Source organism: Microcaecilia unicolor, chromosome 5 (assembly GCF_901765095.1).
Source record: "Microcaecilia unicolor chromosome 5, aMicUni1.1, whole genome shotgun sequence".
In the NCBI taxonomy this organism is placed as follows: domain Eukaryota; kingdom Metazoa; phylum Chordata; class Amphibia; order Gymnophiona; family Siphonopidae; genus Microcaecilia; species Microcaecilia unicolor.
In genome coordinates, this window is record NC_044035.1 from 174,676,748 (window position 1) to 174,703,654 (window position 26,907).

Sequence of the window (26,907 nt, forward strand, 5' to 3'; positions counted from 1 at the left end):
ATTAAACTCTGGAATTCATTCCCGGAAAATATGGTGAAGGCGGTTAGCTTAGCAGAGTTTAAAAAGGGGTTGGACGGTTTTCTAAAGGACAAGTCCATAAACCACTACTAAACGGACTTGGAAAAATCCAAAATCCCAGGAATAACATGTATAGAATGTTTGTACGTTTGGGAAGCTTGCCAGGTGCCCTTGGCCTGGATTGGCCGCTGTCGTGGACAAGATGCTGGGCTCGATGGACCCTTGGTCTTTTCCCAGTATGGCATTACTTATGTACTTATGATAATTTTATAAAAGCCTTAATCACAGGTAAAACAGAGTTCGCTTGTAAAAAAAAAGTTTAGAAAATAATCACTATGAAGCTCATTTTCAAAGCACTTAGCCTCCCAAAGTTCCATAGAAACCTATGGAACTTAGCCTCCCAAACTGCTTTGAAAATATGCCTCTATATATCCCAGACAATTTTAGAAGATACAATTTCTGTGCATAAAACACAGTTTCACATACAGAGGATCGTCTGGTGACTTGCCTGACTGGAGCGAAGGTGGTGGACCTCGCGCATCACCTAGACAGGATCTTAGATAGTGCTGGGGAGGAGCCGGCTATCTTATTTATTTATTTATTTGTTTGTTTATTTGTTACATTTGTACCCCACATTTTCCCACCTATTTGCAGGCTCAATGTGGCTTACATAATATCGTGAGGCGATATCTACCTCCGGTGATGAAACAAATACAGAGTAATGTTATAGTCAGTGAAATAAATATGTTACAAACATAGTAGGGAATCATAGAGAAGAGGGGTTATAATGTGTTCATTATAGGTTTTTGTTTGTTGTATTGCTGAGTTAAGCATCTTCGTACATGTGGGTGCCAGTAACATAGGAAAATGTGGGAGGGAGGTTCTGGAAGCCAAATTTAGGCTCTTAAGTAGAGAGCTGAAGTGCAGATCCTCCAGGGTCACATTTTCAGAGATGCTCCCCATTCCACACGCAGGACCCAATAGGCAGGCAGAGCTCCGAAGTCTCAATGCTTGGTTGAGACGATGGTGCAGGGATGAGGGATTTAGATTTATTAGGAACTGGGCGACATTCTGGGAAATGGGGAGACTGTTCCGAAAGAATGGGCTCCACCTCAACCGGGATGGAACCAGCAGCTTTTAAACTAGAATGGGGAGGAAATCTGAAAGTCGCCTAGGAGCGCATGGTTCAGTGTGGAGTATCCTTGAAGGATACTATTGAAACAGGACATTTAAGGAATCCCAGTAGAGAGGTTTTAACAATGCTGAAAGTAAGCCAGGTGTGCTTAATGAGAGAGCAGGATAAAGGGTGCACATTATCCCTTTCAGCTTCTAAGCAGCTTGTAGATCAAAGAAAAAAACACAATTTGAAATGCCTGTATACAAATGCTAGAAGCCTGAAAAATAAGATGGGAGAGTTAGAATATATAGCACTAAATGATGAGGTAGATATAATAGGCATCTCAGGGACTTGGTGGAAAGAGGACAATCAATGGGACACTGTGTTTACAGGGTACAAATTGTATCACAATGATAGAAAGGATCAAATTGAAGGAGAGGTTGCGCTATATGTTAAAGAAGGAATTGAGTCAAATAAAATAAACATTCTACATGACACAGATAGCAGCGTGGAATCATTATGGATTAAAATTCCATTTTAGGACTGTCCGCTGGGACAGAACAAACAGACAGATGATGTTTACAAAGATTAAGAAAGCTGGAAAATTGGGCAATGTTATAATAATGGGTGATTTCAATTACCTCAATAGTGACTGGATAAATGTTGCATCAGGGAGTGCCAAGGAGATAAAATTTCTAGATGTAATAAATGACTGCTTCTTGGAGTAGCTGGTCCAGGAACCGACAGAAGGGGGAGCCATTTTGGATCTGGTCCTTATTGGTGTACAGGGCATAGTGCAAGAGGTGGCGGTGTTGGGTCCTCTGGGAAACAGTGATCATAACATGATCAAGTCTGAGCTACTTTCTGGGATGAATCTGCAAAAGAAATGTACTGTAGCTGCATTTAATTTTCAAAAGGACAACTATAATAAAATGAGGAAAATGGTTAAAAAGAAACTAAAAGGATCAACTGCAAAGGTTAAGACACTAGATCAGGTGTGGACGTTATTCAATAATACCATCTTGGAAGCCCAGTCCAGATGCATTCCACATATTTGCAAAGATAGAAAGAAGAAAAAACGTCAGCCAGCATTGTTAAAAGGTGAAGTAAAAGAGGCCATTACAGCCAAAAGATTGTCCTTCAAACAATGGAAAAAGGACCCAAATGAAGAAAATAAGAAGCAACATAAGCACTGTCAAGTCAGATGCAAGGCATTAATAAAGAAGGCTAAAAGAGAATATGAAGAGAAACTTGCCGGAGAGGCTAAAACTCACAGTAGCAACTTTTTCAGGTACATAAGAAGCAGAAAGCCTATGAGGGAATCCATGGGACTGTTAGATCATGAAGGAGCAAAAGGGGCGCTCATGGAAGACAAGGCCATAGTGGAGAAACTGAATGAATATTTTGCTTCTGTCTTTACGGAAGAAGATGTAAGAGATCTGCCTGCCCCAGAAATGGTTTTCAAGGGTGATGATGTGGAGGAACTGAAAGAAATTTTGGTGAACCTGGAAGATTTATTGAACCAAATTGACAAATTTAAGAGTAGTAAATCATCTGGACCAGATGGCATACATCCAAGGGTACTCAAAGAACTCAAGCATGAAATTGCTGATCTGCTGTTAGTATTATGTAACCTGTTGTTAAAATTGTCCGTAGTACCTGAAGATTGGAGGGTGACCAATGTGACGCTTATTTTTTTTAAGGGTTCTACGGATGATCCGGAAAATTATAGACCGGTAAGCTTGACGTCGGTGCCAGGCAAAATAGTGGAAACTATTATAAAGAATAAAATTATAGAACTCGTACACAAACATGGTTTAATGGGAGAGAGTCAGCATGGATTCAGCCGAGGGAAGTCTTGCCTCACCAGTTTGCTTCATTTCTTTGAAGGCATAAATAAACAAGTGGATAAAGGTGAGCCGGTTGATGTGGTGTATCTAGATTTTCAGAAAGCTTTTGATAAATTTCCTCTTGAGAGACTCCTGAGAAAATTTAAGTGTCATGGATAGGAGACAAGGTTTTGGTGTGGATTAGGAATTGGTTATTGGATAGAAAACAGAGGGTAGGGTTAAGTGGTCATTTTTCTCAATGGAGTAGGGTAAACAGTTGAGTGCCACAGGGATCATATTTATAAATGATATGGAAAGTGGAATGACGAGTGAGGTGATCAGATTTGCAGATGATAGAAAACTATTCAAGGTTGTTAAAACACGTGCAGACTGTGAAATATTGCAGGAAGACCATAGGGAATTGGAAGACTGGGCGTCCAAATGGTAGATGAAATTTATTGTGGACAAATGCAAGGTGATGCACATTTAAAAGAATAATCTGAATCATAGTTACCTGATGCTAGGGTCCACCTTGGGGGTCAGCGCTCAAGAAAAAGATCTGGGTGGTGTTGTAGGTAATATGCTGAAATCTTCTACTCTGCGCTTACTGCCTGCCTGCTCACTAACACAGACTGCTCAACAATTACTGCGGATTCTTTTGGATTCGTATTAGGTAAATGAGACTTTTATTAGAGGTTCACTTCGAATGGAGAGTGTATAAGTCATTATTGTCTAAGATACACAATGATTAAGCTATATAGCTGAAGAGAAAGATACATACATCACATCACTGATCATGCATCACTACATCCAGGCTTTTTATACATACATCACATCACTGGTCATGTATCACTACATCCAGGCTTTTTCATCAGCGAAGCAATAATAAAGAAATATAGTATATATATAAGAAGGCTCCATATATAGAATCCAGAAGGCTGCTGGATTGAAGAAGCTCCAGCTTTCACACCATTCTATGGTCATCAAATCCATTCTCAAAAGAACCAAAAGCTCCAAGACTCACTTCTATGTCCCCATGGAAAGATGTGAAGATGGGAATTTTTGGGGAGAAAGATGTTTCAGAATGCTATGCTGCCCTCCTGCATGCATACATGCTTAATTAGCTCTTTATGAACATGAACTTTAAATGCTTGGTAAACAATGTACTATCTGAGCAGCAGTGTCGAAAGCAAATAACCCAGGAAGCCTATGATGCTTTTGATATGGCATCCAGAGCCTCCACTTCGGGTACTGGGATACATGGCTGCGAACCTCAGACCTAGAATTGGCCGTTCAGGAGAAGCTGGTGAATATCCCTTGCCAAGATGATAATCTTTTTGATGACAAGGTGGAGTTGCTGAGCTAGGCGCCATAGCCAGGCTGACATCACTCACAGCTGATTCCCAGGCAGGGGGAGGAGTAGGGAAACACGTGGAGCAAGTGGCAGGGAGCGGCGTACCAAACCCCCACCTCTCTGGTCTCAGGACCCCCCTCACCCCCTACATCCAGCCACCCATGTCCAGCGACCCTCCTTTCCCCCTACCCCCCCCTGCAGCCACCCATGTCCAGCGGCCCTCCTCTCCCCCTGCCCCCCTGAAGCCACCCATGTCCAGGGACCCTCCTATCCCCTGCCCCCCCTCCAGCCACCCAGGCTGATGTCACAGCTGATTCCCAGGCAGGGGGAGTAGGGAAACACGTGGAGCAAGTGGCAGGGAGCGGTGCATCAAACAATGGCCCTCCTCTCCCCCTGCCCCCCCTCCAGCCACTCATGTCCTGCGACCCTCCTCTCCCCCTGCTCCTCCTTCATCCGCCCAGGTTGTGTAACCAATTCTTCGGGGCAGGCAGGAAAGATCCCCGTTCCTGTCTGCCCGCTGCTGGCACTGGTGCTGGCGCTGACGCTCCCCCGCTGCTGGATCGCTGTTCAAAATGGCCACCGATACTTACAAGAGCGGCCTCCAAGACTTCAGCAGAAGTCTCGCGAGTCCGCCATTGGAAGTCTCGGCGACCATTTTGAACAGCGATCCGGCAACAGGGGAGCGTCTCAACACTAGCGCCAGCAGCGGGCAGGCAGGACCAGGAATCTTTCCTGCCTGCCCCAAAGAATTGGTTACACAACCTGGGTGGATGAAGGAGGGGCAGGTGAGAGAGCAGGGTAATTGGACATGGGTGGCTGGAGCGAGGGCAGGGGGAGAGTAGGGTCGCTGGACATGGGTGCCTGGAGGGGGGACAGGGGAGAGGAGGGTAGTTGTTTCATACGCCGCTCCCTGCGGCCAAGTATTCGTCAGGGACGCCCTTCTTTTTTTCATTATCGGCCGAGGATGCCCATGTGTTAAGCATGCCCCAGTCCCGCCTTCACTATGCTTCCGACATGCCCTCGGGAACTTTGGTCGTCCCCGCGATGGAAAGCAGTTGAGCGCACCCAAAATCGGCTTTCGATTATGTCGATTTTGGCGACCCTGGGAGGATGCCCATTTCCTGATTTGTTTTGAAAGATGGACGCCGTTCTCTTTCGAAAATGAGCCCAATGGTTTCCCACATGAGAAAATATGTTGTTCTGCTTGTCCTCGGAGAAAGCAAAGTTACTTACCTGTAGGAGGTGTTCTCCGAGAACAGTAGAATATATATTCTCACATACCCATCTCCTCGGAGTTGTTTTCCACATATGAGAATGTATGTCCTGCTATCTTCAGAGAACACCTGGTAGAGGTGAGTAGCTTTGCTTTACTGTGGTATGCTATATTTCCTTTTATGACAGACATAGTAACATAGTAGATGACGGCAGAAAAAGACCTGCATGGTCCATCCAGTCTGCCCAACAAGATAAACTCATATGTGCTACTTTTTGTGCATACCCTACCTTGATTTGTACCTGTCCTCTTCAGGGCACAGACCATACAAGTCTGCCCAGCACTATCCCTGCCTCCCAACCACCAGCCCCGCCTGCCATAATCTATGTTGTCCAAAGAGTTCCAGTTTTGACTTGTCTTTCCATAGAACAGTATCCCAAAAAGCTAAGGGATCATCCAAGTGTGTTTTTGAAAACGTGAGGCATCCTCAGGAGCTTAGCCGAGATTGGGTGGCAGAGCCAGTGGTGGGAGGCGGGGCTGGTGGTTGGGAGGCGGGGATAGTGCTGGGCAGACTTATACGGTCTGTGCCAGAGCCGGTGGTGGGAGGTGGGACTGGTGGTTGGGAGGCGGGGATAGTGCTGGGCAGACTTATACGGTCTGTGCCAGAGCCGGTGGTGGGAGGCGGGACTGGTGGTTGGGAGGGGGGGGATAGTGCTGGGCAGACTTATACGGTCTGTGCCAGAGCCGGTGGTGGGAGGCGGGACTGGTGGTTGGGAGGCGGGGATAGTGCTGGGCAGACTTATACGGTCTGTGCCAGAGCCGGTGGTGGGAGGCGGAGCTGGTAGTTGGGAGGTGGGGATAGTGCTGGGCAGACTTATACGGTCTGTGCCAGAGCCGGTGGTGGGAGGTGGGACTGGTGGTTGGGAGGCGGGGATAGTGCTGGGCAGACTTATACGGTCTGTGCCAGAGCCGGTGGTGGGAGGCGGGACTGGTGGTTGGGAGGGGGGGGGATAGTGCTGGGCAGACTTATACGGTCTGTGCCAGAGCCGGTGGTGGGAGGCGGGACTGGTGGTTGGGAGGCGGGGATAGTGCTGGGCAGACTTATACGGTCTGTGCCAGAGCCGGTGGTGGGAGGCGGGGCTGGTAGTTGGGAGGTGGGGATAGTGCTGGGCAGACTTATATGGTCTGTGCCATAGCCGGTGGTGGGAGGCGGGGCTGGTGGTTGGGAGGCGGGGATAGTGCTGGGCAGACTTATACGGTCTGTGCCCTGAAGAGGACAGGTACAAATGAAGGTAGGGTATGCACAAAAAGTAGCACATATGAGTTGGTCTTGTTGGGCAGACTGGATGGACCATGCGGGTCTTTTTCTGCCATCATCTACTATGTATTGTTGGATAGCAAAAGTTTCTGCCAGAGGTGGACCGACAGTGATCTAGGCCCCCAGGCATTAAGGGTGATCTCAGCCCCCCCCCCCCCGACCGCTGCCCGCCCCCCCCCCCCACTTCCATGCTGCCACTGCCCCCCTCATACAAACTACAGCCCCCCTACCACTTCCATTCCCTTCCTGCACACTACAGTGTTCCCTACCACCACAGCTGCTTCCCCCCCCCTCGCATGCTACAGTCCTCCGAACCTCAGTGGGCCCTTCCTCGTCCTTCTTGAAAGGCCCTAGTGGTCCAGTGGCATCATCATGGGCAGGAAAGGTCCCCATTCTTTCCTGTCCACTACCACTATTGTGCTCAGCACCGCTGAGTTTTCAAAAATTAGTGCCGTCTGCCAAGACTTCCAGTGGTAGTATTGCAGGTCTTGACAATCTCGCAAGACTGCTGCAGGAAGTTTGGGCAGCCATTTTTAAAACACAGCAGCACAAGGCAGGATAACGGCAGAGGGCAGGAAAAAGTGATGCTTTTTTCTTGCCCCCACAGAGGACACTAGACCACCAAGGGTGAAGGCCCTTCAAGGTGGGACTCAGGAGGGCCCACTGAAGCTCAGGGGGCTGTAGTGTGTGGTGGTGGTGGGCAACTAGGCAGAGCCTCTGGGCTCTCAGGCACTGTCTGGTTGCCCAAATGGTCAGTCCGCCTGCTATGGAAATTTTCCTCTTACCGAAGAAACTCGCAGTGATTATTATTCTGCAGTAAGGTCTGACACAATTCTATTATTCTACAGCATGTAATTCAAACAAACAAAAAGCTTACATGGGTGTTTTTGGAGAAGTGAGCCTTTTAATGGCGGATATTTGAACCTTGGAATCTGTCACTAAATAGGAATTGTGACTCTTATAAACAAAGAATTCATTGTTTTGCCCTGCTCATGTCATGCATATAGTTGCTAGGTATTTACTCTTTCATCAAGTTTCTGTGGTCATTGGGCATCTGTTCCATTAGGCTTCTGGTGGCTTTGGGCAGAGTCTGACTTTGCTCTAGTTAGGCTTGCAATCACACTCACATGCCTTCAATCACGCAAGTATGATATGCACCACCCCTAGAGACCAGCTCCATCTCAAACTGCTCAGGGACAGGTTGTTCCCCAAGTTAATGCCATATGGTCATTTATAGTAAAACACCATAGCCTCTTCTGGATCTTGGTAAAATTTTCTCTTAACCCAGCATACTAGCCAAATCATTAGTATCACAGTGAGCAACTGACCAATCAATACCACCAAAGTCACCCTATGCAATATGCATCATAATGAAATGTCCACACAGTGTGTCCCACAAAATCATGTCCAAAAAGATCATTCCTTCTTTTTCAATTCCAACTCAGTCAAATGATGAAAGATAGGTACAATCGTTGACAAATGTCCCTTCTTTCTTTCATCGGGTTAAAAATACCCAAACCCTTCTTGTAAACAAAATTCCAGTCTCTTTTCACCACGGGTTATTGGATTACCCACACTCTCTTTACAAACACAAATCCGGTCTCAACACTGGCCGTGTTTCATTCATCTTCTTCAGGAGACCTGCTTAAAAACAACAAACATAACGCACTACTTTCATACAGTCTTACCATATTCGCATATTCAAACACAATGTATTATAAATACCTTCAACAGCCTCATATCATAGTTTGGTACACCAAGAGAACGCTCTGTAGTCGGTGTATAGTGAATATTCAGTGTGAGTGGTTACACCAACTACAGAGCATTCTCTTGGTGTACCAAACTATGATATGAGGCTGTTGAAGGTATTTATAATACATTGTGTTTGAATATGCGAATATGGTAAGACTGTATGAAAGTAGTGCGTTATGTTTGTTGTTTTTAAGCAGGTCTCCTGAAGAAGATGAATGAAACATGGCCAGTGTTGAGACCGGATTTGTGTTTGTAAAGAGAGTGTGGGTAATCCAATAACCCGTGGTGAAAATAGACTGGAATTTTGTTTACAAGAAGAGTTTGGGTATTTTTAACCCGATGAAAGAAGGGACGTTTGTCAACGGTTGTGCCTATCTGTCATCATTTGACTGAGTTGGAATTGAAAAAGAAGGAATGATCTTTTTGGACATGATTTTGTGGGACACACTGTGTGGACGTTTCATTATGATGCGTATTGCATAGGGTGGACTTTGAGATAAGTGAATTATTGATGTTCATTGTTAGTCTTGTAATTTGTATAGGAAGTCTTTTGGTGTATTGGATAATATGTATGTGGGTTAGCAAATATATATGATTAAGAGAGGGAGTGTGAGTAGTAATAAAGAATTGTTATATAAAAAATTTGAATTTTGTAGTAGTCTAATTAAGAGTAGGTAATACATACTTGACTACTTATATTGTATGTAACCCTTGAAGTGATTACGAGAGCTCAAAGAAAGAGATAGAAAGCTATTAGTACGGCGGGAAACTGCAACAGATAGATAAAACAGGGGAGAAAAAAAACAATGTTGGCATAATAACTAATGTAAAAGCTACCTAGCTATGAAACATAGGATAGTGAAAGGCAATTTATGACATTTTACATTGTACAATTTAATATCTGAGCCGTTAAGGGAAGAACAGTACATATGCAAACTTCAGAGACTGATTTGTTTTCTTTTATCATGCTCCCACTTCCACAAGCCATTTACAAATTCTTCCTCCAAAAAGAGTGTCATGCACCTTTCAGTAAATCGCAGAATTAAAATTCAAATGTAATGCAACAAATTCAGCTGCAAAAAGAAAAATCCTAATGAAGCAGAGAAGGGCTGTGTTCTTGACTGACCTTTACAAAGATTAGATCAGGCAAGAAATATGTTTAAGGAAAGTTTTTTTTTTCTTAAAGAAAAAGAAACTGTAATTGTGGAATGTGAAGTATTTAAGCTTAGTAATAATTCCAGTAATATATCCAAAAGAATTAAAGAAAAGAATGAATTGTCAACATAATATGAATAAGTGACATAGTTCTTTAACAAATAGATTCAAGAAAAATTCTTGAAATTCATGTGCGGGGGGGGGGGGGGGGAGATTTCCATCAAATCCAAATCTCTTTTCCTATTTTCTCAAATATTTTACATTTTCTGAATGCATCTTATGCATAAATTTAGCATCACCAGTTAATGCTCTGCCATAATTACCACAGCAGTCAGAACAATCAGCATAAATAATTATAAAATCCTAATTTGCAACACAAATTTCCCATTTCTCCAGACAATCAACAAAATGCTCTTAATTCCCCCCCCCCTTTTTTCTTAATAATTACACCAGTGAGTTCCCAGAACTCTGTCTAGACTGCTGTAAGGAAAATTCCCAGAATCTCGGGATCCATGAATCTGGTCTGGACTCCTATGCTTTAAAGTGTACACCGAGTTATTTATTCCAGTAGCCGTCTTGCAAAGGCTATTGTCTTAGATGAATCCCTGATTCATCTCACACAAAACAAAACTGACAAAAAAAACAACAACAACAAAAACCCACAGACTTACCCAGAATCCTATGAGCTGTCTCCGGTCTAAATTTGGTTTGGAACCATCACCTTCCCAGGCCACAGAAAAAGCAGCCTCTTTTTTCGGTACTACCACCGGAGGACTTTCTGTATGAACGGTCTTCATCCGTGTGCGCAGTGTCAATCTCGACCCTGTAGCCAGGGAAGGGTATTGGTTTCCGGCTCGAAGGACCAAAATGTTATGGAATTTTTCCTCTTACCGAAGAAACTCGCAGAACTCTGGGTTCAATCATATAAAGATCTTTATTTGTAATTCAATCCTACATGCAGGGAGGCCACCAACATAAAACTCAGTTAGCAGTCTGACTATACTGATTCAATATAACCTTTAAATAGCCGGGAATACTGTTATCTTACAATCACCAGGTGCTATAGTTCTGCTTAACAAATGAGAAAAAATATGATTCCCTTTATTGCCCTTCCAGCTACTTTCTTAGATAAGGCACATACACTTCCTTCATTCTTTCAGTTAATTAAAACATTCCAGACTCATGAGATGATTCTTGCTTACTTCTTACTAATAAGCTAGTTAACTATAAGCATGACATATATTTGACCTTTCTTCTCAGTGATTATTATTCTGCAGTAAGGTCTGACACAATTCTATTATTCTACAGCATATATATATATAGAATGATCTTGATTTCCATTACACTGCCTGTCAGGATGATGGTAGTGAGCCCTTGTGCCCCGACAGAGCACGGTAGGCAGAAGAGGAGCGCCACACTCAGTCGGGCAGCTGAACAACCCCAGCTTCACCTGGGAATGACCACTGTTCCCCAGGAGTTGAGCCCCCAGGTGCAGGTGGCCACCAGGACTTCTGGATACGGATGGGGTCAGGCAGCCGCCGGCCGTGGCAGGCAGGAGAGGGAAGTACTGTGAAGCGCAAGTCCAAGCCACAGGTCAGGGCAGGCAGCTGGGCAAAGAATAGTCAGGAACAATCCGGGAGTCAGGGCAGGCAGCAGAGCAGAGAATAGTCAGTGTCAATCCGAGAGTCAGGGCAGGCAGCAAAGCAGAGAATAGTCAGTTCCAATCCGAGAGTCAGGGCAGGCAGCAAAGCAGAGAATAGTCAGTTCCAATCCGAGAGTCAAGTCAAGCAGGAAAGTAGACCGCAGAACGCTCATTCGCAAGCACCAGACCTCTATAAGCATAGAAGCCGAAGCAAAGTGTGAAGGAGACTGCGGTTCTTAACTAGTCCCCTCATCGGCAGTAACATCAGTCAGCTGGGGAGAACGATCCCGGGTTGGCCGGCTGCTGGAGAGGTGTGGAGCGGGAAGCGGCCAATCCCGTGCCATCAGGCGGCACAAAGGACCTCACCGAAAGGAAACCCTACCTCACAGGTGCCGACAGTCCGCGTGGCCGGCCTTCAGGGCGAATCGTTATGGCCGGCCACGCGACTGAAGTGAACACAACCACCGCTGACCGCCAACATGGCCAGCCATCGCTACTGAGAGAGCGTCCGGCGGCGAACCGACCGTGCGGATCGCACCACAGGTGAGGAACGTAACACCGCCCCTTGGAGAAATTTGGCAGGCTGTTCACTCCTGGTAAGATTCACTACTCTTCCAAACCTTCTCCTTTTGGAGATAATGGCTCTCACTGTGGTTCAGTGGAATCCAAGAGCTTTAGAAATGGCTTTGTAACCCTTTTCAGACTGATATATTTCAACAACAATTCTTTCTGAAATTTCCTTTGACCATTGGCACTGCATTCTTATAGAAGCTTTGTACAGACTACTTCACTCTCATGGTAAGTTTCAGTATATAGTAAGGTTTAGATTAGAGAGTTGCACAGAGACAGAAATTTCACGTCCTTGCTGGAACCTCCTTCATCTTCACCCATCCCCGCAAGTAATCTTCTCCGTCCCCATCTGACCCGGCTGGCGTCTCCTCCATCCCTGCCCATCCACGCAAGTAATCTCCTCCATCCCCGCCTGTCCCTTCAATTAATCTTCTCCATCCTTCCCGTATGTAAAATGAGTTTATCTTGTTGGTCTTTATCTGCTGTCATTTACTATGTTACTATCAGGTGAGTTTTCGAAAGAGAAGGACGCTCATCTTCCGACACAAATCGGGAGATGGGCGTCCTTCTCTCAGGGTCGCCGAAACCGGCATAATGGAAAGCCAATTTTGGGCGTCCTCAACTGCTTTCCGTCGCGGGGACGACCAAATTTCACGGGGGCGTGTCGATACCGTACAGAAGGCAGGACTAGGGCGTGATTTAGAGATGGGCGTCCACAACCGATAATGTAAAAAAGAAGGGCATCCATGACGAGCATTTGGCCGACTTTACCTGGTCCATTTATTTTCACGACCAAGCCTCAAAAAGGTGCCCAAACCACCAGAGGGAATCGGGGTCACAAACACCCTCCCACCCAAAAAAAAAAACAATTTAAAAACATTTTTTGCCAGCCTCAAATGTCATACCCAGTTCCATCACAGCAGTATGCAGGTCCCTAGAGCAGTTTTTAGTGGGTGCAGTGCACTTCAGGCAGGCAGATCCAGGCCCATCCCCCATACCTGTTACACTTGTGGTGGTAAATGTTGAGCCCTCCAAACCCTCTCAAAACCCACTGTACCCACATGTAGGTGCCCCCCTTCACCCCTTAGGGCTATGGTAGTGGTGTACAGTTGTGGGGAGTGGGTTTTGGGGGGCTCAGCACCGAAGGTAAGGGAGCTATGCAGCTGGGAGCAATTTGTGAAGTCCACTGCAGTGCCCCCTAGGGTGCCCGGTTGGTGTCCTGGCATGTGAGGGGGACCAGTGCACTACAAATGCTGGCTCCTCCCATGACCAAATAGCTTGGATTTGGTCGTTTTTGAGATGGGCGTCCTCGGTTTCCATTATCGGCAAAAACCAGGGACGACCATCTCAAAAACGACCTAAGGACAACCATCTCTAAGGTTGACCTAAAATTTCATAATTTGGGCGTCCCCGACCGTATTATCAAAACGAAAGATGGACGCCCATCTTGTTTCGATAATATGAGTTGCCCCACCCCTTTATGGGGCCGTTCTGCGAGGACTCCCTCATGACAACTTGGGTGCCCCGTTCGATTATGCCCCTCTATGTTTCTATTGGGCTCATTTTCGAAAGAGAAGGACGTCCATCTTTCGGCATAAATCAGAAGATGGACGTCCTTCTCCCAGGGACGTCCAAATCAGTATAATCGAAACCTGATTTATGACGTTTCCAACTGCACTCCATCGCAAGGACGGCCAAAGTTCAAGGGGGTGTGTCGGAGGCATAGCGAAGGCAGGACTTGGGCGTGCCTAACACTTGGACATCCTTGACCCATAATCGAAAAAAGCAAGGACGTCCCTGACGAACACTTGGACGTTTTCACCCGGACCTGTTTTTCTTTCGACTAAGGCACAAAAAGGTGCCCGAATTGACCAGATGACCACCGGAGGGAATTGGGGATGACCTCCCCTTACTCCCCCAGTGGTCACTAACCCCCTCCCCCCTCAAAAAACATCTTTCAAAATATGTCGTGGCAGCCTCAGATGTCATACTCAGGTGCATGACAGCGAATGCAGGTCTCTGGAGCAGTTTTGGTGGGTGCAGTGCACTTCAGACAGGCGGACCCAGCCCCATCCCCCCCTACCTGTTAATTTTGTGGAGGAAACAGCGAGCCCTCCAAAACCCACCAGAAACCAACTGTGAGGAGGCAGGAAACTACAAGGTCCAGAATGCACTGCAGCAGCAAGAGAATCAGAGTCAGGGGGAGGACTCTAGGCAGGAGAGTGAGAAGCCAGCAGTTGATTGGGAAATTGAACCAGGTGTGAGAGGGTTGCAGGCAGCTTTATTAAGAGAGTGGTGGAAAGCTGTAGGAGGTAGATGGAAACACTGGGGAAGCTCTCTCTGGAAAAGGTGACAGCTGGAGAAGGAAAGTAGATGCTTGTGTTTGACTGTTTGAGTTTGAGGAACTGTCTTAAGTTTGAGAAGGGTTTAAGTAGCAGGCTCTGAGTAAAGTGCCTTTTTGTTATGTTTGATTTGAAGAAATGTTTATGTTAAAGAAGAAGAAATGTTGATGTTAAATAAGAAATAAGCCATGAGGAGTATGGTAAATGGCCATTAATAAAACCCTTAATTATAAGAAGCCTGGTGTTGATGAGTGTTTTGTGAAGGGAGAAGAGTGGGCAGAAAGCTCCCCAGTGTTTGAGAGAGAATCCTGTGAGTTTCTGAGAAGGCTAGAGCCCAGCAGTGACCATGTGTGTGGAGGAAGCTAAGCAGGGTCAGCCCTGGCCGGAGTCTGGAAGGGTGACCAGCTCACACCACTGTACCCACATCTAGGTGCCTCTCTTCACCTGTAAGGGCTATGGTAGTAGTGTACAGTTGTGGGTAGTGGGTTTTGGGCCGGTTTTGGTGGGCTCAGCACACAAGGTAAGGGAGCTGTGTACCTGGGAGCAATTTATGAAGTCCACTGCAGTGCCCCCTAGGGTGCCCAGTTGGTGTCCTGGCATGTCAGGGGGACCAGTGCATTACAAATGCTGGCTCCTCCCACAACCAAATGGCTTGCATTTGGTCGTTTTTTACATGGACGTCTTTGGTTTCGAAAATCGCCGAAAGTCAGAAACGTCCATGTCTAGGGACGTCCAAATCTATGGATGGCGAAATTTAAGGATTTGGATGTCCCTGGCGATATTTTTGAAACGAAAGATGGACGTCCATCTTGTTTTGAACATACGGGTTTCCCCGCCTCTGGATTTTGCCGTTTTGTAAGGATGTCCAAATCTCAACTTGGATGTCCCTTTCGAAAATGCCCCTCCACGTTACCCATAAAAAAGAAAGTAGTATCTACTTCTGAAGGTTGTTTAGTTTTGAGTTTAAATGAAAATGCAAACACAAACAAACATACTCTAAAACAGGCATAAAACCAATACCCCTCCCCTCCCCATTCCCCAACCTCAAACCAGAGGCTGACCACCAAGGAAGAGGACAATAACCAGTGTGTCAGGAATATCGGGCAGTGGTGTCCTGTTACAATTTAATATCTCACTTCCCAGTTGCATAAAACTGTTTGAGGTTCTAAACCAGGGGCGTAGCCAGACTTCAGCGGGAGGGGGGTCCAGAGCCCGAGGTAAGGGGGCACATTTTAGCCCCCCCCCCCCCCCGCCATTGCCGACCCCGCCGCACCCACCAACTTCCCCGCCGCCGACCCTCTCAACCCCCCCTCCCGTCGCCAACCCGCCGTCGCCTGCCTTTGCTGGCAGGGGACCCCAACCCCCGCCAGCCGAGGTCCTCTTCTTCTCGCAAAAGGCTTCCTTCTGTTTCTGACGTCCTGCACGTTGTAAGTGCAGGACATCAGACTCACAGAACAAAGCCTTGCAGATCAGCTGGTCTGCAAGGCTTCGTTCTGTGAGTCTTTTTGTGAGAAGAGGAGGACCTTGGCAGGCGGGGGTTGGGGTCCCCCACCAGCAAAGGCAGGCGACGGCGGGTTGGCGGCAGGGGGGGGGGTCGAGAGGGTCGTTGGCAGGGGGTCCAGGGCCAAATCTACGGGGGCCTAGGCCCCTCCTGGCCCCACGTAGCTACGCCATTGGCTCTAACATGCAAAGCATGGAAAATGCCGTGGGATGCCTTAATAGGCCATGTAAGCCAGTGAAAGTGAATCCATAAAAATGCAGTCTTTTGAGAACATAAATACATATTATGCTTAAAAATGGGTTTCTTTCTTGCACCTGCATAGTGAGCATAATGTTATTTTTTTCTCCCCCCTAAAACTTAACTATATTTTCGAGTCATTTGTATAAATGGAATAAGATACCTACCAGCAATTCTCCTGTCCTCTTCCTGACTCCATTCCTGTGCAGAACAGGGGCGTAGCTGCTATGGGGCCAAGGGGCCTGGGCCCCGTAGATTTGGCCCTGGACCCCCCCTGCTGACGACCCTCTCAACCCCCCCTCCCACTGCCAGCCCGCCGCCTTCTGCCTTTGCTGGCAGGGGACCCCAACCCCAGTCAGCAGAAGTCTTCTTCCTTCGATTGGTTTCTCAGTCTGACGTCCTGCTTGTCCTGCTTGTCCTGCAGGGCTTCGTTCTGTTTCTGTGAGTCTGACGTCGTGCAGGACGTCAGACTGAGAAACAAAACAAAGGAAGAAGACTTCGGCTGGTGGGGGTTGGGGTCCCCCGCCAGCAAAAGTAGGCGACGGTGGGCGAGGGTTCGAGAGGGTCGTCGGCAGGGGGGGGAGTCAAAGTTGTTAGAGGTGTCGGCAATGGTGGGGGGGGGGCTAAAATGTGCCCCCTCACCTCGGCTCTGGACCCCCCTACTGCTGAAGTCTGGCTACGCCCCTGGTGCAGAATATATCTCTTTCAGGCATGCAGGCAGCTTCTTCAAGCCTCCTACCACGTGCAGCTGTGTCCAAGCCTCCTATGGTGTGCAGCTCCACTGAGTACTCTACTTCCTGTGCACGCACACAGCTCCAAGGTAGCCTCCTACCTTGTGCAGCACCCCTCCAAGCCTCCTACTGTGTGCAGCTCCCTTCCAAGCCTCCTACCGCATGCAGTTCCAACTCCAGTTCTCTTCTTCCTGTTCTTTTGTGTGCATCCCGGAAAAAGAAGTTGTGTAGAATGTATAGAATGTTTGTACATTTGGGAAGCTGCCAGGTGTCCTTGACCTGGATTGGCTGCTGTCAGGGACAGGATGCTGGGCTTGATGGACCTTTGGTCTTTTCCCAGTATGGCATTACTTATGTACTTATGCTGTGCTGTGCAGCACCAGAAGGTGGGACTGGGAGATCACCCAATTGCAGCACGCACATGCCTGTAGTTCAGGTGACCCGATGCTGCTGGCCTGTGTGTGTGTGCTGATCAAGGAGGTGGAGAAGGCGCTGGTGACCATGGCACAAGGCATTCTGGAGGTACTATACACCATGGGAACCCCGCAGGGGCTGCAACCATCCCTGTGATATTCCTGTGGATCTGATGGGGATTCCCACAGGAGTCCCATGGACCTGAGGGATTTCCTTGGGATTCCTGTGAACCCCGTTCCCATACAGCTCTCTAATTTGGATTCAACAGGGCTGGCTGTAGTCGAGCCTGGCTGTGTTTAATCAGCATTGCATAATTATCAATTAAATTAGGCCACTTGGTTGATTGTGTATCAAAGGGGGTAGTTACTTTTCACATGGGTGATATGGGGTGTTGAATAACTCTCAGGCTTATTTTCTAAAGTGATCGCCGGCGATCTTCCGACATAAATTGGGAGATGGCCGGCGATCTCTCAAAAGCGGCGAAATCGGTATAATGGAAAGCTGCTTTTTTGACACCATCGTCGCTTTCCCATTGCCGAGCCGGCGAAAGTTCAAGGGGACGTGTCGGTGACATAGCGAAGGTGGGCATGGGCGTGGCTACCAGATGGCCGGCTTTCACGGATAATGGGAAAAAAAAGCGGTGTTAATCAGTATTTCTCCGGTTTACTTGGTCCTTTTATTTTCACGACCAAGCCTCAAAAAGGTGCCCCAACTCACCAGATGACCACCGGAGGGAATGAGGGATGACCTCCCCATACTCCCCCATTGGTCACCAACCCCCTCCCACACTAAAAAAAAATAAAAACCTTTTTTTTCTAGCCTGTATGCCAGCCTCAAATGTCATACCCAGCTCCCTGACAGCAGTATGCAAGTCCCTGGAGCAGTTTTTAATGGGTGCAGTGCACTTCAGGCAGGCAGACCCAGGTCCACCCCCCTACCTGTTACACTTGTGGTGCTAAGTGTTGAGCCCTCCAACCCCCCAAAACCCACTGTACCCACATGTAGGTGCCCCCCTTCACCCATAAGGGCTATGGTAATGGTGCAGAGTTGTGGGGAGTAGGTTTGGGAGAATTTGGGGGCTCAGCACCCAAGGTAAGGGAGCTATGCACCTGGGAGCTATTTGTGTATTTTTTAAAAAGTTTTAGAAGTGCCCCCTAGGGTGCCTGGTTGGTATCCTGGCATATGAGGGGGACCAGTGCACTACAAATGCTGGCTCCTCCCATGACCAAATGCCTTGGATTTTGCCGGGTTTGAGATGGCCGGCATTTTTTCCAATATCGCTGAAAAACAAAACCGGCGATCTCAAACCTGGCGAACTCTGGCATTTGGCTGGGCCAAACCGTATTATTGAAAGAAAAGATGGCCGGCTATCTTTTTCGATAATACGGTTCCGGCCAGCTGTTGCGTCGCCGCCAAAATACATCGCCGGCGATCTATTTCACCGGCGCCGTTCTATTATGCACCTCTCTGTGTTCCTTAAATAAATTAAGTTATAATTTTAAAAACATGTGTCAACTCAGGTTCCCTTTGTCAAATATTATCTTTTGTTTAAAGATCAGAAACCATTCAATATGACATATATGCAATAATAGAGGAAATTGTGAGGGGGAAATTTTTTTCACATCACTGTATAGCTGTTGTATAGCTATCAGACTAGGCAGGAGATAGTAACTAAACCAGAAATGTATTTCTTCCCCCAGAATTCCCATCACTATTCTTTTTACTCCTACAATTGAGGGTGAGGTGAACTTTAATTTGATCTGTGATGTAAAGAACAAAATGCAGCCACTGACCTTGAATGTTAAAGCAGATGGCTTCATCATGGATGCTTCCATAACATGTGAGGAGAAATATGGTGCAACTGTCACTCTAGATGCACAAAAAACCAATGAGATCAACTTCAAGCAGGTAAGAAAAAGACAGACAATACAGTACTACAATAATGCCTGCCAAAAAGGATTTTCTTGAGGAAACTGGATTGATATATTGAAGCATCCAAGTTTTTCATTCCTATTTAGAAAATAATTATATTGGGATAAATTTGAAAATTGGGTGCCTATTTTCAAAAGTGTGAGTACTTCCACGACTGCATAAAACCACCCAATTTTCAAAAACAAGATATCCGCAACATATGCTGTTAAAAGTGTCAACAAACACTTGAATGGTTGTGAACAATAGCATAAATTATACACGTTAGTGGCATTCCTACTATACAGCTACATTTTTTAAAGTGAAATGTACATGCCTTGAAACTGTAGCCATCCCCTCTTATTATATGTAAAAGTGCACGTGTACTTCTAGGCAACTGAAAATGCACTTTTACAGGTTCAGATGACCAGGCTTTCTAACTTCTTATGTTAGGCATGATGATCCTGTCTATACCTTTGAAAATTTACCCTATGTATATGACTGCAAGCTATCTCTTGTATACAGGTAATTGGAAATGTACCTTAAGAATATGTGTGTTTGTTAAACAGAATATTGATAATGCAATTATCTTAAATTTATCCAAACATAATGTCAGGCTACATGAATATTTTATACCCGTTACTATTAGTGAGAAGAGAACTTGCCTACATGTCCTCTTTATTTCCAAAACTTTCTATACTGCTCTAACCAAGGTTGAAATACTAGATTATGGAGCACAGGTACCACCATGTGATTTAAGAGATTCATCACTAGTGTGAACAGTGTGGAGTTAATAGTGGGTGCTTGATAGTATGTGGAAGGCAATTTTCAAAGCCATTTACCTGTGCATATGGAGACTTACATGAGCAAATGAGCCTGTCTGAAAACTGTTCTCAGAGAGTCTAAATGGTATACACAGGGTTATAGGCGCCCGGTATAAGAGGCTTGGGGAGGCTAAGCCTCCCCAGGGGGTTTAAATTGTTGATTGCAGCAGCTGCAGTGAAAGCCCGTCTCTAGCCTTCCAGTTGTAGAAATTGGTGTAATTTGATTACCTTACTGCTGGGAGAGCAGGGGGGGGGGGTTGGCTGGAGGTGTCCTGGGTTGTCAGGGAGATATTTAACTAGGATCATGAATTCCTGCACATGAGCAGTTCACACCAAAGAGACTTGCACTAACCACTGAAATTTTAAAAGTGCTAAAAATAAGTTTTAAAAGTATTTGCATTAAATCTAATGGCAGAATTTAGGTGCTGGGAAGTGAGATTGGTAAGCTATGTACTCAAATTTGCTCAAGCCATAAGCAAATTAGTCCATTTTTGGGAGGTTCTCATTTGCATATTTATGGGTAAAAATGGTTGGAAATGTTTACAGCCTTAATGTTAGGGCATGACTCTGATCAAAAATGTGAAGTTTGATCCAAAAACGAAGGGTTTATCTAGTGTTTTTGACTAAAAATTCCCATTAGAGTGTATGTTAATCTGCATTCAAATAGAGCTCTCTGATTGGATGAGCAGCTCCTGTTAGAAAATCTGCCCGGTAATAGAGAGATTTGACTGAGACAGGATTTGCATGTTTGAGCTCCGTGTGTAAGAAAGAAAAGAAAGAATTGTTGTTTGATCTAAGTTGACTGAAATTATGAAAGTGTGCCTGATTATGTGGTAAATGAGAAAATATGTGAAAAGAGATTGGTGGAAATTTACAAGTTTGAGGTTTCTCTATTGAGAAAAGGATCTGAATATTTCACTTGTAAGCCTTCCCTTCATTCCCGTCAGTGTCCCGCCTTCTTCTGATGTCATTTCCTCTTTCCACGAGGGCGGGACACTGACGGAAATGAAGGGAAGGCTTACAAGGCTAGAGATGGGCGTTCACGGCGGCTACTGTGACGGAGGCAGGGGAGCGAGGAGAATTGTTGAGGGTGGGTATGGATGGCTGGAGGGGGGCAGGGGAGTGAAGAGAATCGCTGGGTGGGTGTGGATGGCTGGAGGGGGGCAGGGGAGAGGAGAGAATCGCTGGGTGGGTGTGGATGGCTGGAGGGGGGCAGAGGAGAGGAGAGTTGCTGGACATGGATGGAGGAGAGGGAAGGGAGAGAGAAGAAATGCTGGACATGGATGGGGGGAGGAAAGAGTGAGGAAGGAGATGAGATGAGGGAAAAGGAAGAGAGAAAAACTGCACATGGATGAAGAAAATAGGCAGAAGCTGGATCCACTGGGCAGTCAAGTCTGCAGAGGACCCAGCTTTTACTTACAGATGTAGGACAAGAAATGAAGAAGAAAGGTGGAAAGTAAAGAAATAAATGGAAAGGAAGCCCTGGAAACGGAGTTAAGAGGACAGATAGCAGCAGAATCGGATACTGGGCCAGCATGATCAGAAAAACAAAGTCACCAGAAAACAAAGGTAGAAAAGATAATTTTATTTTCATTATAGTGTTTGGAATGTGTCCACTTTGAGAATCAGGTGCTCAACATTAAAAGTTTATATTTATTTACTTATTTATGGCATTTTAGCCCACATTAAACATGAATTAGGATGTTTTGTGGTGCTACATGAGAATTGTGATATTATGATCCCTTGTTTCATATTGTTGATGGTCTGCATTTTCCGTATGGGTGGTATATTGGTGTATTAGGTTCTGCCCAGTATAATATTTATGGTACCGTAAGGTTCTGAGTGTGTTTTTGCACAAAGTTGTGCATAGTGTTTTGCAGTTGAGCGATTGTGGTTAGTATATGCTTTGAGCAGCCACTTTATTCTTTGACATATCATACATATCTAATATCTAAATTTAATAAAAGGTATTAATTGTGACTTTTATTTTTATTTATTTATTTTTTCTGTGTTATCAGACAATTATGGATTTAAGCTCCACCCATGGCCCCACCCCTAACCCTGCCCAAACAGTTGAGCCACCGACCACCTATGCTTGTACTACCCTGTTATAAGCCATTTGTATGAATGAACACATATAAGAGAAAGGGAAATGGTTTCATTTCCCCTATGTTGAGATACAGCATAGTTTCTTATTTTGAGTGACCTAAAGGGCCCAGATAAGGGAGGTACTTGCCAAATAGATACATGGAGAACGTACTGGAATTAGCTCATTCCATTAGTTTGCTCAGTTGCTTGAGTGATTCTATTGGTTTGGTTCCTAAACAGATGTGAGACTACTGTGCTCAGGCCCCATATTCAATATTGCATACCAGCTCCCTTGATTCTCCTACCAAAAATAGGAATCTGTGGGTACCTGGACCAAAAGGTTATACCTTGTGGAAGCCATGTACTATGCCATTCAGTACCTCTGAATGGTACTGCTACACTATATTTCAGTAAAGGTAGTGGCAAGAAAACTGCTGAGCATATTCTGACATATGGGTCTAAACTAAACTACTCAGGAGATGGCTCAGGGATCAAACTGTTTTTCTGCCCCTTCTGTTTTCATGAACACCTGCAGCTGGGCACACCTGCAGCTGGGGATTTCTTGTGTGGTCTCAAGCTGCAGTTGAGGCAGATCCCTAAGCTGCACTCCTTCCCTGAGATGAATTAGAGAGCTGATGTACTAAAATGTTTTTCCTAGTTTGAGGCTATGGGAGAAAGTAGCTTAATGGTCAGTATTCACAAATTATGTCTGGTAAGTTTGGGAGTTACAAGGGCAAATCTTGGTTTTTGAAATTCCCCCAGAGCATATGAATTCTGTCCAGCCAAATTGTCAGCTGGTCAAAATCTATCCAGTTAAAAAGAAGCAGTGACCTGAGAATTCCATAGGTGTGGCTTCAGTTTAGCTGGATAGTATTAAATAGCTACACAATCTAGTTATACTTAACAAGAAAACTTTGTTGGCTGGCAAGAGGCTGTCGTAAAATTAACTGAGCAATCCTCCTACTGGCCTAAAGTTTAATAAAAAAGGAAAACTGTTCCAGAGTTGATTTGTTGCAGGAATTGATGCATGAATTACCCCTATTGTTAGCAGAATCTGTGGTACTTCAGGAGTCAAACAGCACACACCAGAATGAGGGAGAAATCTTCTTTATTTGCCAGCAAACAAAGTAGGACATCAGTTCTAGCTCTCTTCTTCCCTTTCTCAGCTCTCTGGATGTTATGGCTTCTGTCTCAGCTTCTTCTCTTCTTCTGCTGTGTGTCTTCCTTCAGCTCTCCTTCTTCTGTCTGTTCCTTCTGACGTAAGCTGCTTCTACTCCCACTTATATACCGTTCTATCTCCCTCCTAGCCCCCCTTACTCTCCAGATGGTAAAGAATAGATTGATCACCCTGCCTTGAACTAATTATTACCATTCATATATTCCAAATATCAGTTACATAGGTTTAATATTTCTCAAACTGACCTATGACCTGGGGCCCCTCAAGCTAGACAATATGGCACCAGTCTCTTGCATTTTCATTATGATTAATTTCTCAGCTATAGCTTAAACTGGGTTCATTTAGGGGCTAAGGGACATTCTCATATTCCTAGTCAACTTCATACTAACTGCTAACTGAACTCTGGCATTCATTAAGGGGTCAAGGGCCAGTCTTACTTAATAGCATACATATCAGTTATTACTTTCAGAAGACCAGTCCTACACTTACCTATAATTAATCAAGGAGAAGAGAGTTGACTTCTCTTTCACCTAGCCAGGACTGCAGCTAACTCAAACCATATGCTGACCTTTTCAACTACAGTCTTACTTAGAAAGTCAGACAAAGAGTTGGACAGACATTAGATTTAAAAAGGTATTCTACATATTAACTACACAGAATAAACATATTCTAAAATAAGCATCCTTATAAGACATATTCTAAACATTAGGAATATCTACATATTAAGCACTTCTAAAATCTAATTATTTTCTTCTAACTAAACAGCATTTCAGCCTAATCCTTTTAAAACTACAATATGTCTGCAACATGCCTTGTTCATAATGGTATCCCCTCAAGATTTAATGGTATACAGATGGTAAATAATACCTATGAACTAGCCTTAACCTCCCATCATTCACAAAGGGTCAAAGAAAGTTTCTCTCTCTGACCTTTCTAACCTTTAGCCTGGCAAACGTAAAACTTCTAAATAATCTAAACCAGATGACATTCCTCCATCACTTTACTTGCAAGGTGAAAAGTTCACAACTCAAACACCAAGCTTTTAAACCCTAAATTTTTAAACAGAATTAACAATTAATATGATTTCTTATATATGTATAATTATGCCCATGCTGTCTCAGATTCTCTCTCCTCCATCCCTCATGCTCAGCCTCCCCAATCCACAATAAAAAGGCTTTCCCAAGGCATAAAGCTCCCTTTCTCCATTTCCCAGTGGTGTGCTGGTAAATGTTTAACAATGGACTCTCTCTCTCTGGGTGTAGCCAGCCCTGTAATTTGGGAGGTGGGGGAGGGTGGACAGGGCGCTGCAATGCATGCCTCCCCCCCCCATGCGGGTGCACTAGGCATACCTTTGCTGGCAGGGATGCCAAGCCCCGCCAGTCAAATTGACTGCCACTTCTCCCCATTGCTTGTTTCTGGCTCTGAGCAGCATCAGCATGCCGGGACTTCTCGCACACAGTCAGAGCATACGCGAGAAGTCCCAGCCTACTGCTTTGAGCAGGAAACAAGCAGTGGCAGTCTATTTGGCTGGTGGGGCTCGGCATCCCGCCAGTAAAGTAAAAGGGAGTTCAGAAGGGGGGCCTGAGCCTACATTTTGTGAGCTGGCTGTTAAAGTAGCCACAAGGGGCCTGCTTTAACAACCAGCTCCCAAAATTCTTAAAAATTTAACAAATGGCTCTTGCGAGCTGGTAAAAGCCGGCTCTAGCACACCACTGCCCCTACCCCAGTGGTGTGCTGGAGCCGGCTCGCTCCGGCTCGCAAGATCCGGTTGTTAAATTTTGCCCGGACTTGCGAGCCGGTTGTTGGAAAGGGCGAGCCAGCTCTCCCTCCCTCCGGATCCGGTCCCTCACCGATCCTACCTTGACCATCAAATTATTCGGGGCAGGCAGTGTTGCCTGCCCGCTGCTATCGCTGACTCTCCCCCGCTGCCTGTTTGCGCTTTAAAAATGGCTGCCGAGACTTCTGTAAGTCTCGGCGGCCATTTTGAAGCGCGATCAGGCGGCGGAGGAGAGTCAGCGATGGCAGCGGGCAGGCAACACTGCCTGCCCCGAAGAATTTGATGGCCAAGGTAGGATCGGTGAGGGACCAGATCCGGAGGGAGGGAGGAAGCAGGAGAATTTGCGGAACAAGTCGGGAGGGGGTGGCAGGGGAGAGAAGGGAGCTGTTGGTGCATACAGGGCAGGGGAGAGGAGAGGAGGGTCACTGCTGGACATGGGTGGATCATGGAGGGCAGGAGAGGGTCACTGCTGGACATGGATGGATGGAGGGCAGGGGAGAGGAGGGTCTCTGGGTATGGGTGCATGGAGGGCAGGGCAGGGGAGAAGAGGGTCACTGCTGGACATGGGTGGATAGAGGGCAGGGGAGAGGAGGGTCTCTGGGTATGGGTGCATGGAGGGCAGGGGAGAGGAGGGTCACTGCTGGACATGGGTGGATGGAGGGCAGGGGAGAGAAGGGTCGCTGGACATGGGTGCATGCAGGGCAGGGGAGAAGAGGGTCACTGTTGGACATGGGTGGATAGAGGGCAGGGGAGAGAAGGGTCGCTGGGTATGGGTGCATGCTGGACAGGGGAGAGGAGGGTCACTGCTGGACATGGGTGGATGGAGGGCAGGGGAAAGGAGGGTCACTAGGTGCATGCAGGGAGAGGAGGGTCGCTGGATATGGGTACATGCAAGGCAGGGGGAGAGAAGAGTCGCTGGACATGGGTGGATGGAAGGCAGGGGGAGAGGGGGGAGAGGAGGGGAGAGAGAAGAAATGCTGGACATGGATGGAGGGGAGGGAAGAGTGAGGAAGGAGATGAGATAAGGGAAAAGGAAGAGAGGAGAAAAACTGCATATGGATGAATAGGCAGAAGCTGAGGACCAGAAATGAAGAAGAAAGGAGGAAAGGAAAGAAATAAATGGAAAGGAAGCCCTGGAAACGGAGTTAAGAGGCCAGATAGCAGCAGAATCGGATACTGGGCTAGCATGATCAGAAAAACAGTCACCAGACAACAAAGGTAGAAAAAAATAATTTTATTTTCATTATAGTGTTTGGAATATGTTCACTTTGAGAATCAGGTGCTCAACATTAAAAGTTTATATTTATTTACTTATTTATGGCATTTTATCCGACATTAAACATGAATTAGATTGGAACCTGGGATCATTTAATTTTTTTTTCCTGGAGAGAGTAATGCATTGCCCTCCCCCGCGGCTATAGCCAGCTCTGCAATTTAGGGGGGCGCAGAGGTGGATGGGGGGGGGCGCAGAGGTGGACGGGGGGGGGGCGCAGTGGTGGATGGGGGGGGGGGGGGGGGGGGGGGTGGGCGCTGAGGTGGACCGGGGAGAGAGCCTGTTGTTAAAAATTTACCAGCACACCACTGCCCTACCCCTTTCCCCCTGTAGCTGTAATCCAAAAATAATTTTAAAAATATTTGTACACCACTTTGGAAGGGTTAAATTTAACCTGGAAAGTCAGTTTAAAAATAAATTAAATTAACTGGTCTCAAAAAATGTTGACATTTATGGAAGATAAATCAATCACAGGCTACTTAACCTAATATAAGGGGTGTTAGCCCAGGTTTGATACATCTCTAGATTATGATTACTAAAAAATGAAAGGTTGTGACCAGGAATGTACAATACTACACAAACTCTATTTATTTATACACTTTCACTAAGCACCCACTGTTGTGAGAGACAGGATACTAGTCTTGATGGAACTTTGTGCTGACCCAGT

General features: G+C 46.1%; 1 protein-coding gene across 1 annotated transcript in view; it reads left to right on the forward strand.

Moving 5' to 3' along the window:
* HYDIN (HYDIN axonemal central pair apparatus protein) overlaps positions 1 to 26,907 on the forward strand; it is a 2,443,906-nt gene that overhangs the window by 2,188,446 nt on the left and 228,553 nt on the right. The window contains exon 97 of the mRNA XM_030205004.1: positions 18,894 to 19,101. Within this exon, the coding sequence (XP_030060864.1) occupies positions 18,894 to 19,101 (208 nt within the window). The remainder of the gene's footprint in view (positions 1 to 18,893; positions 19,102 to 26,907) is intronic.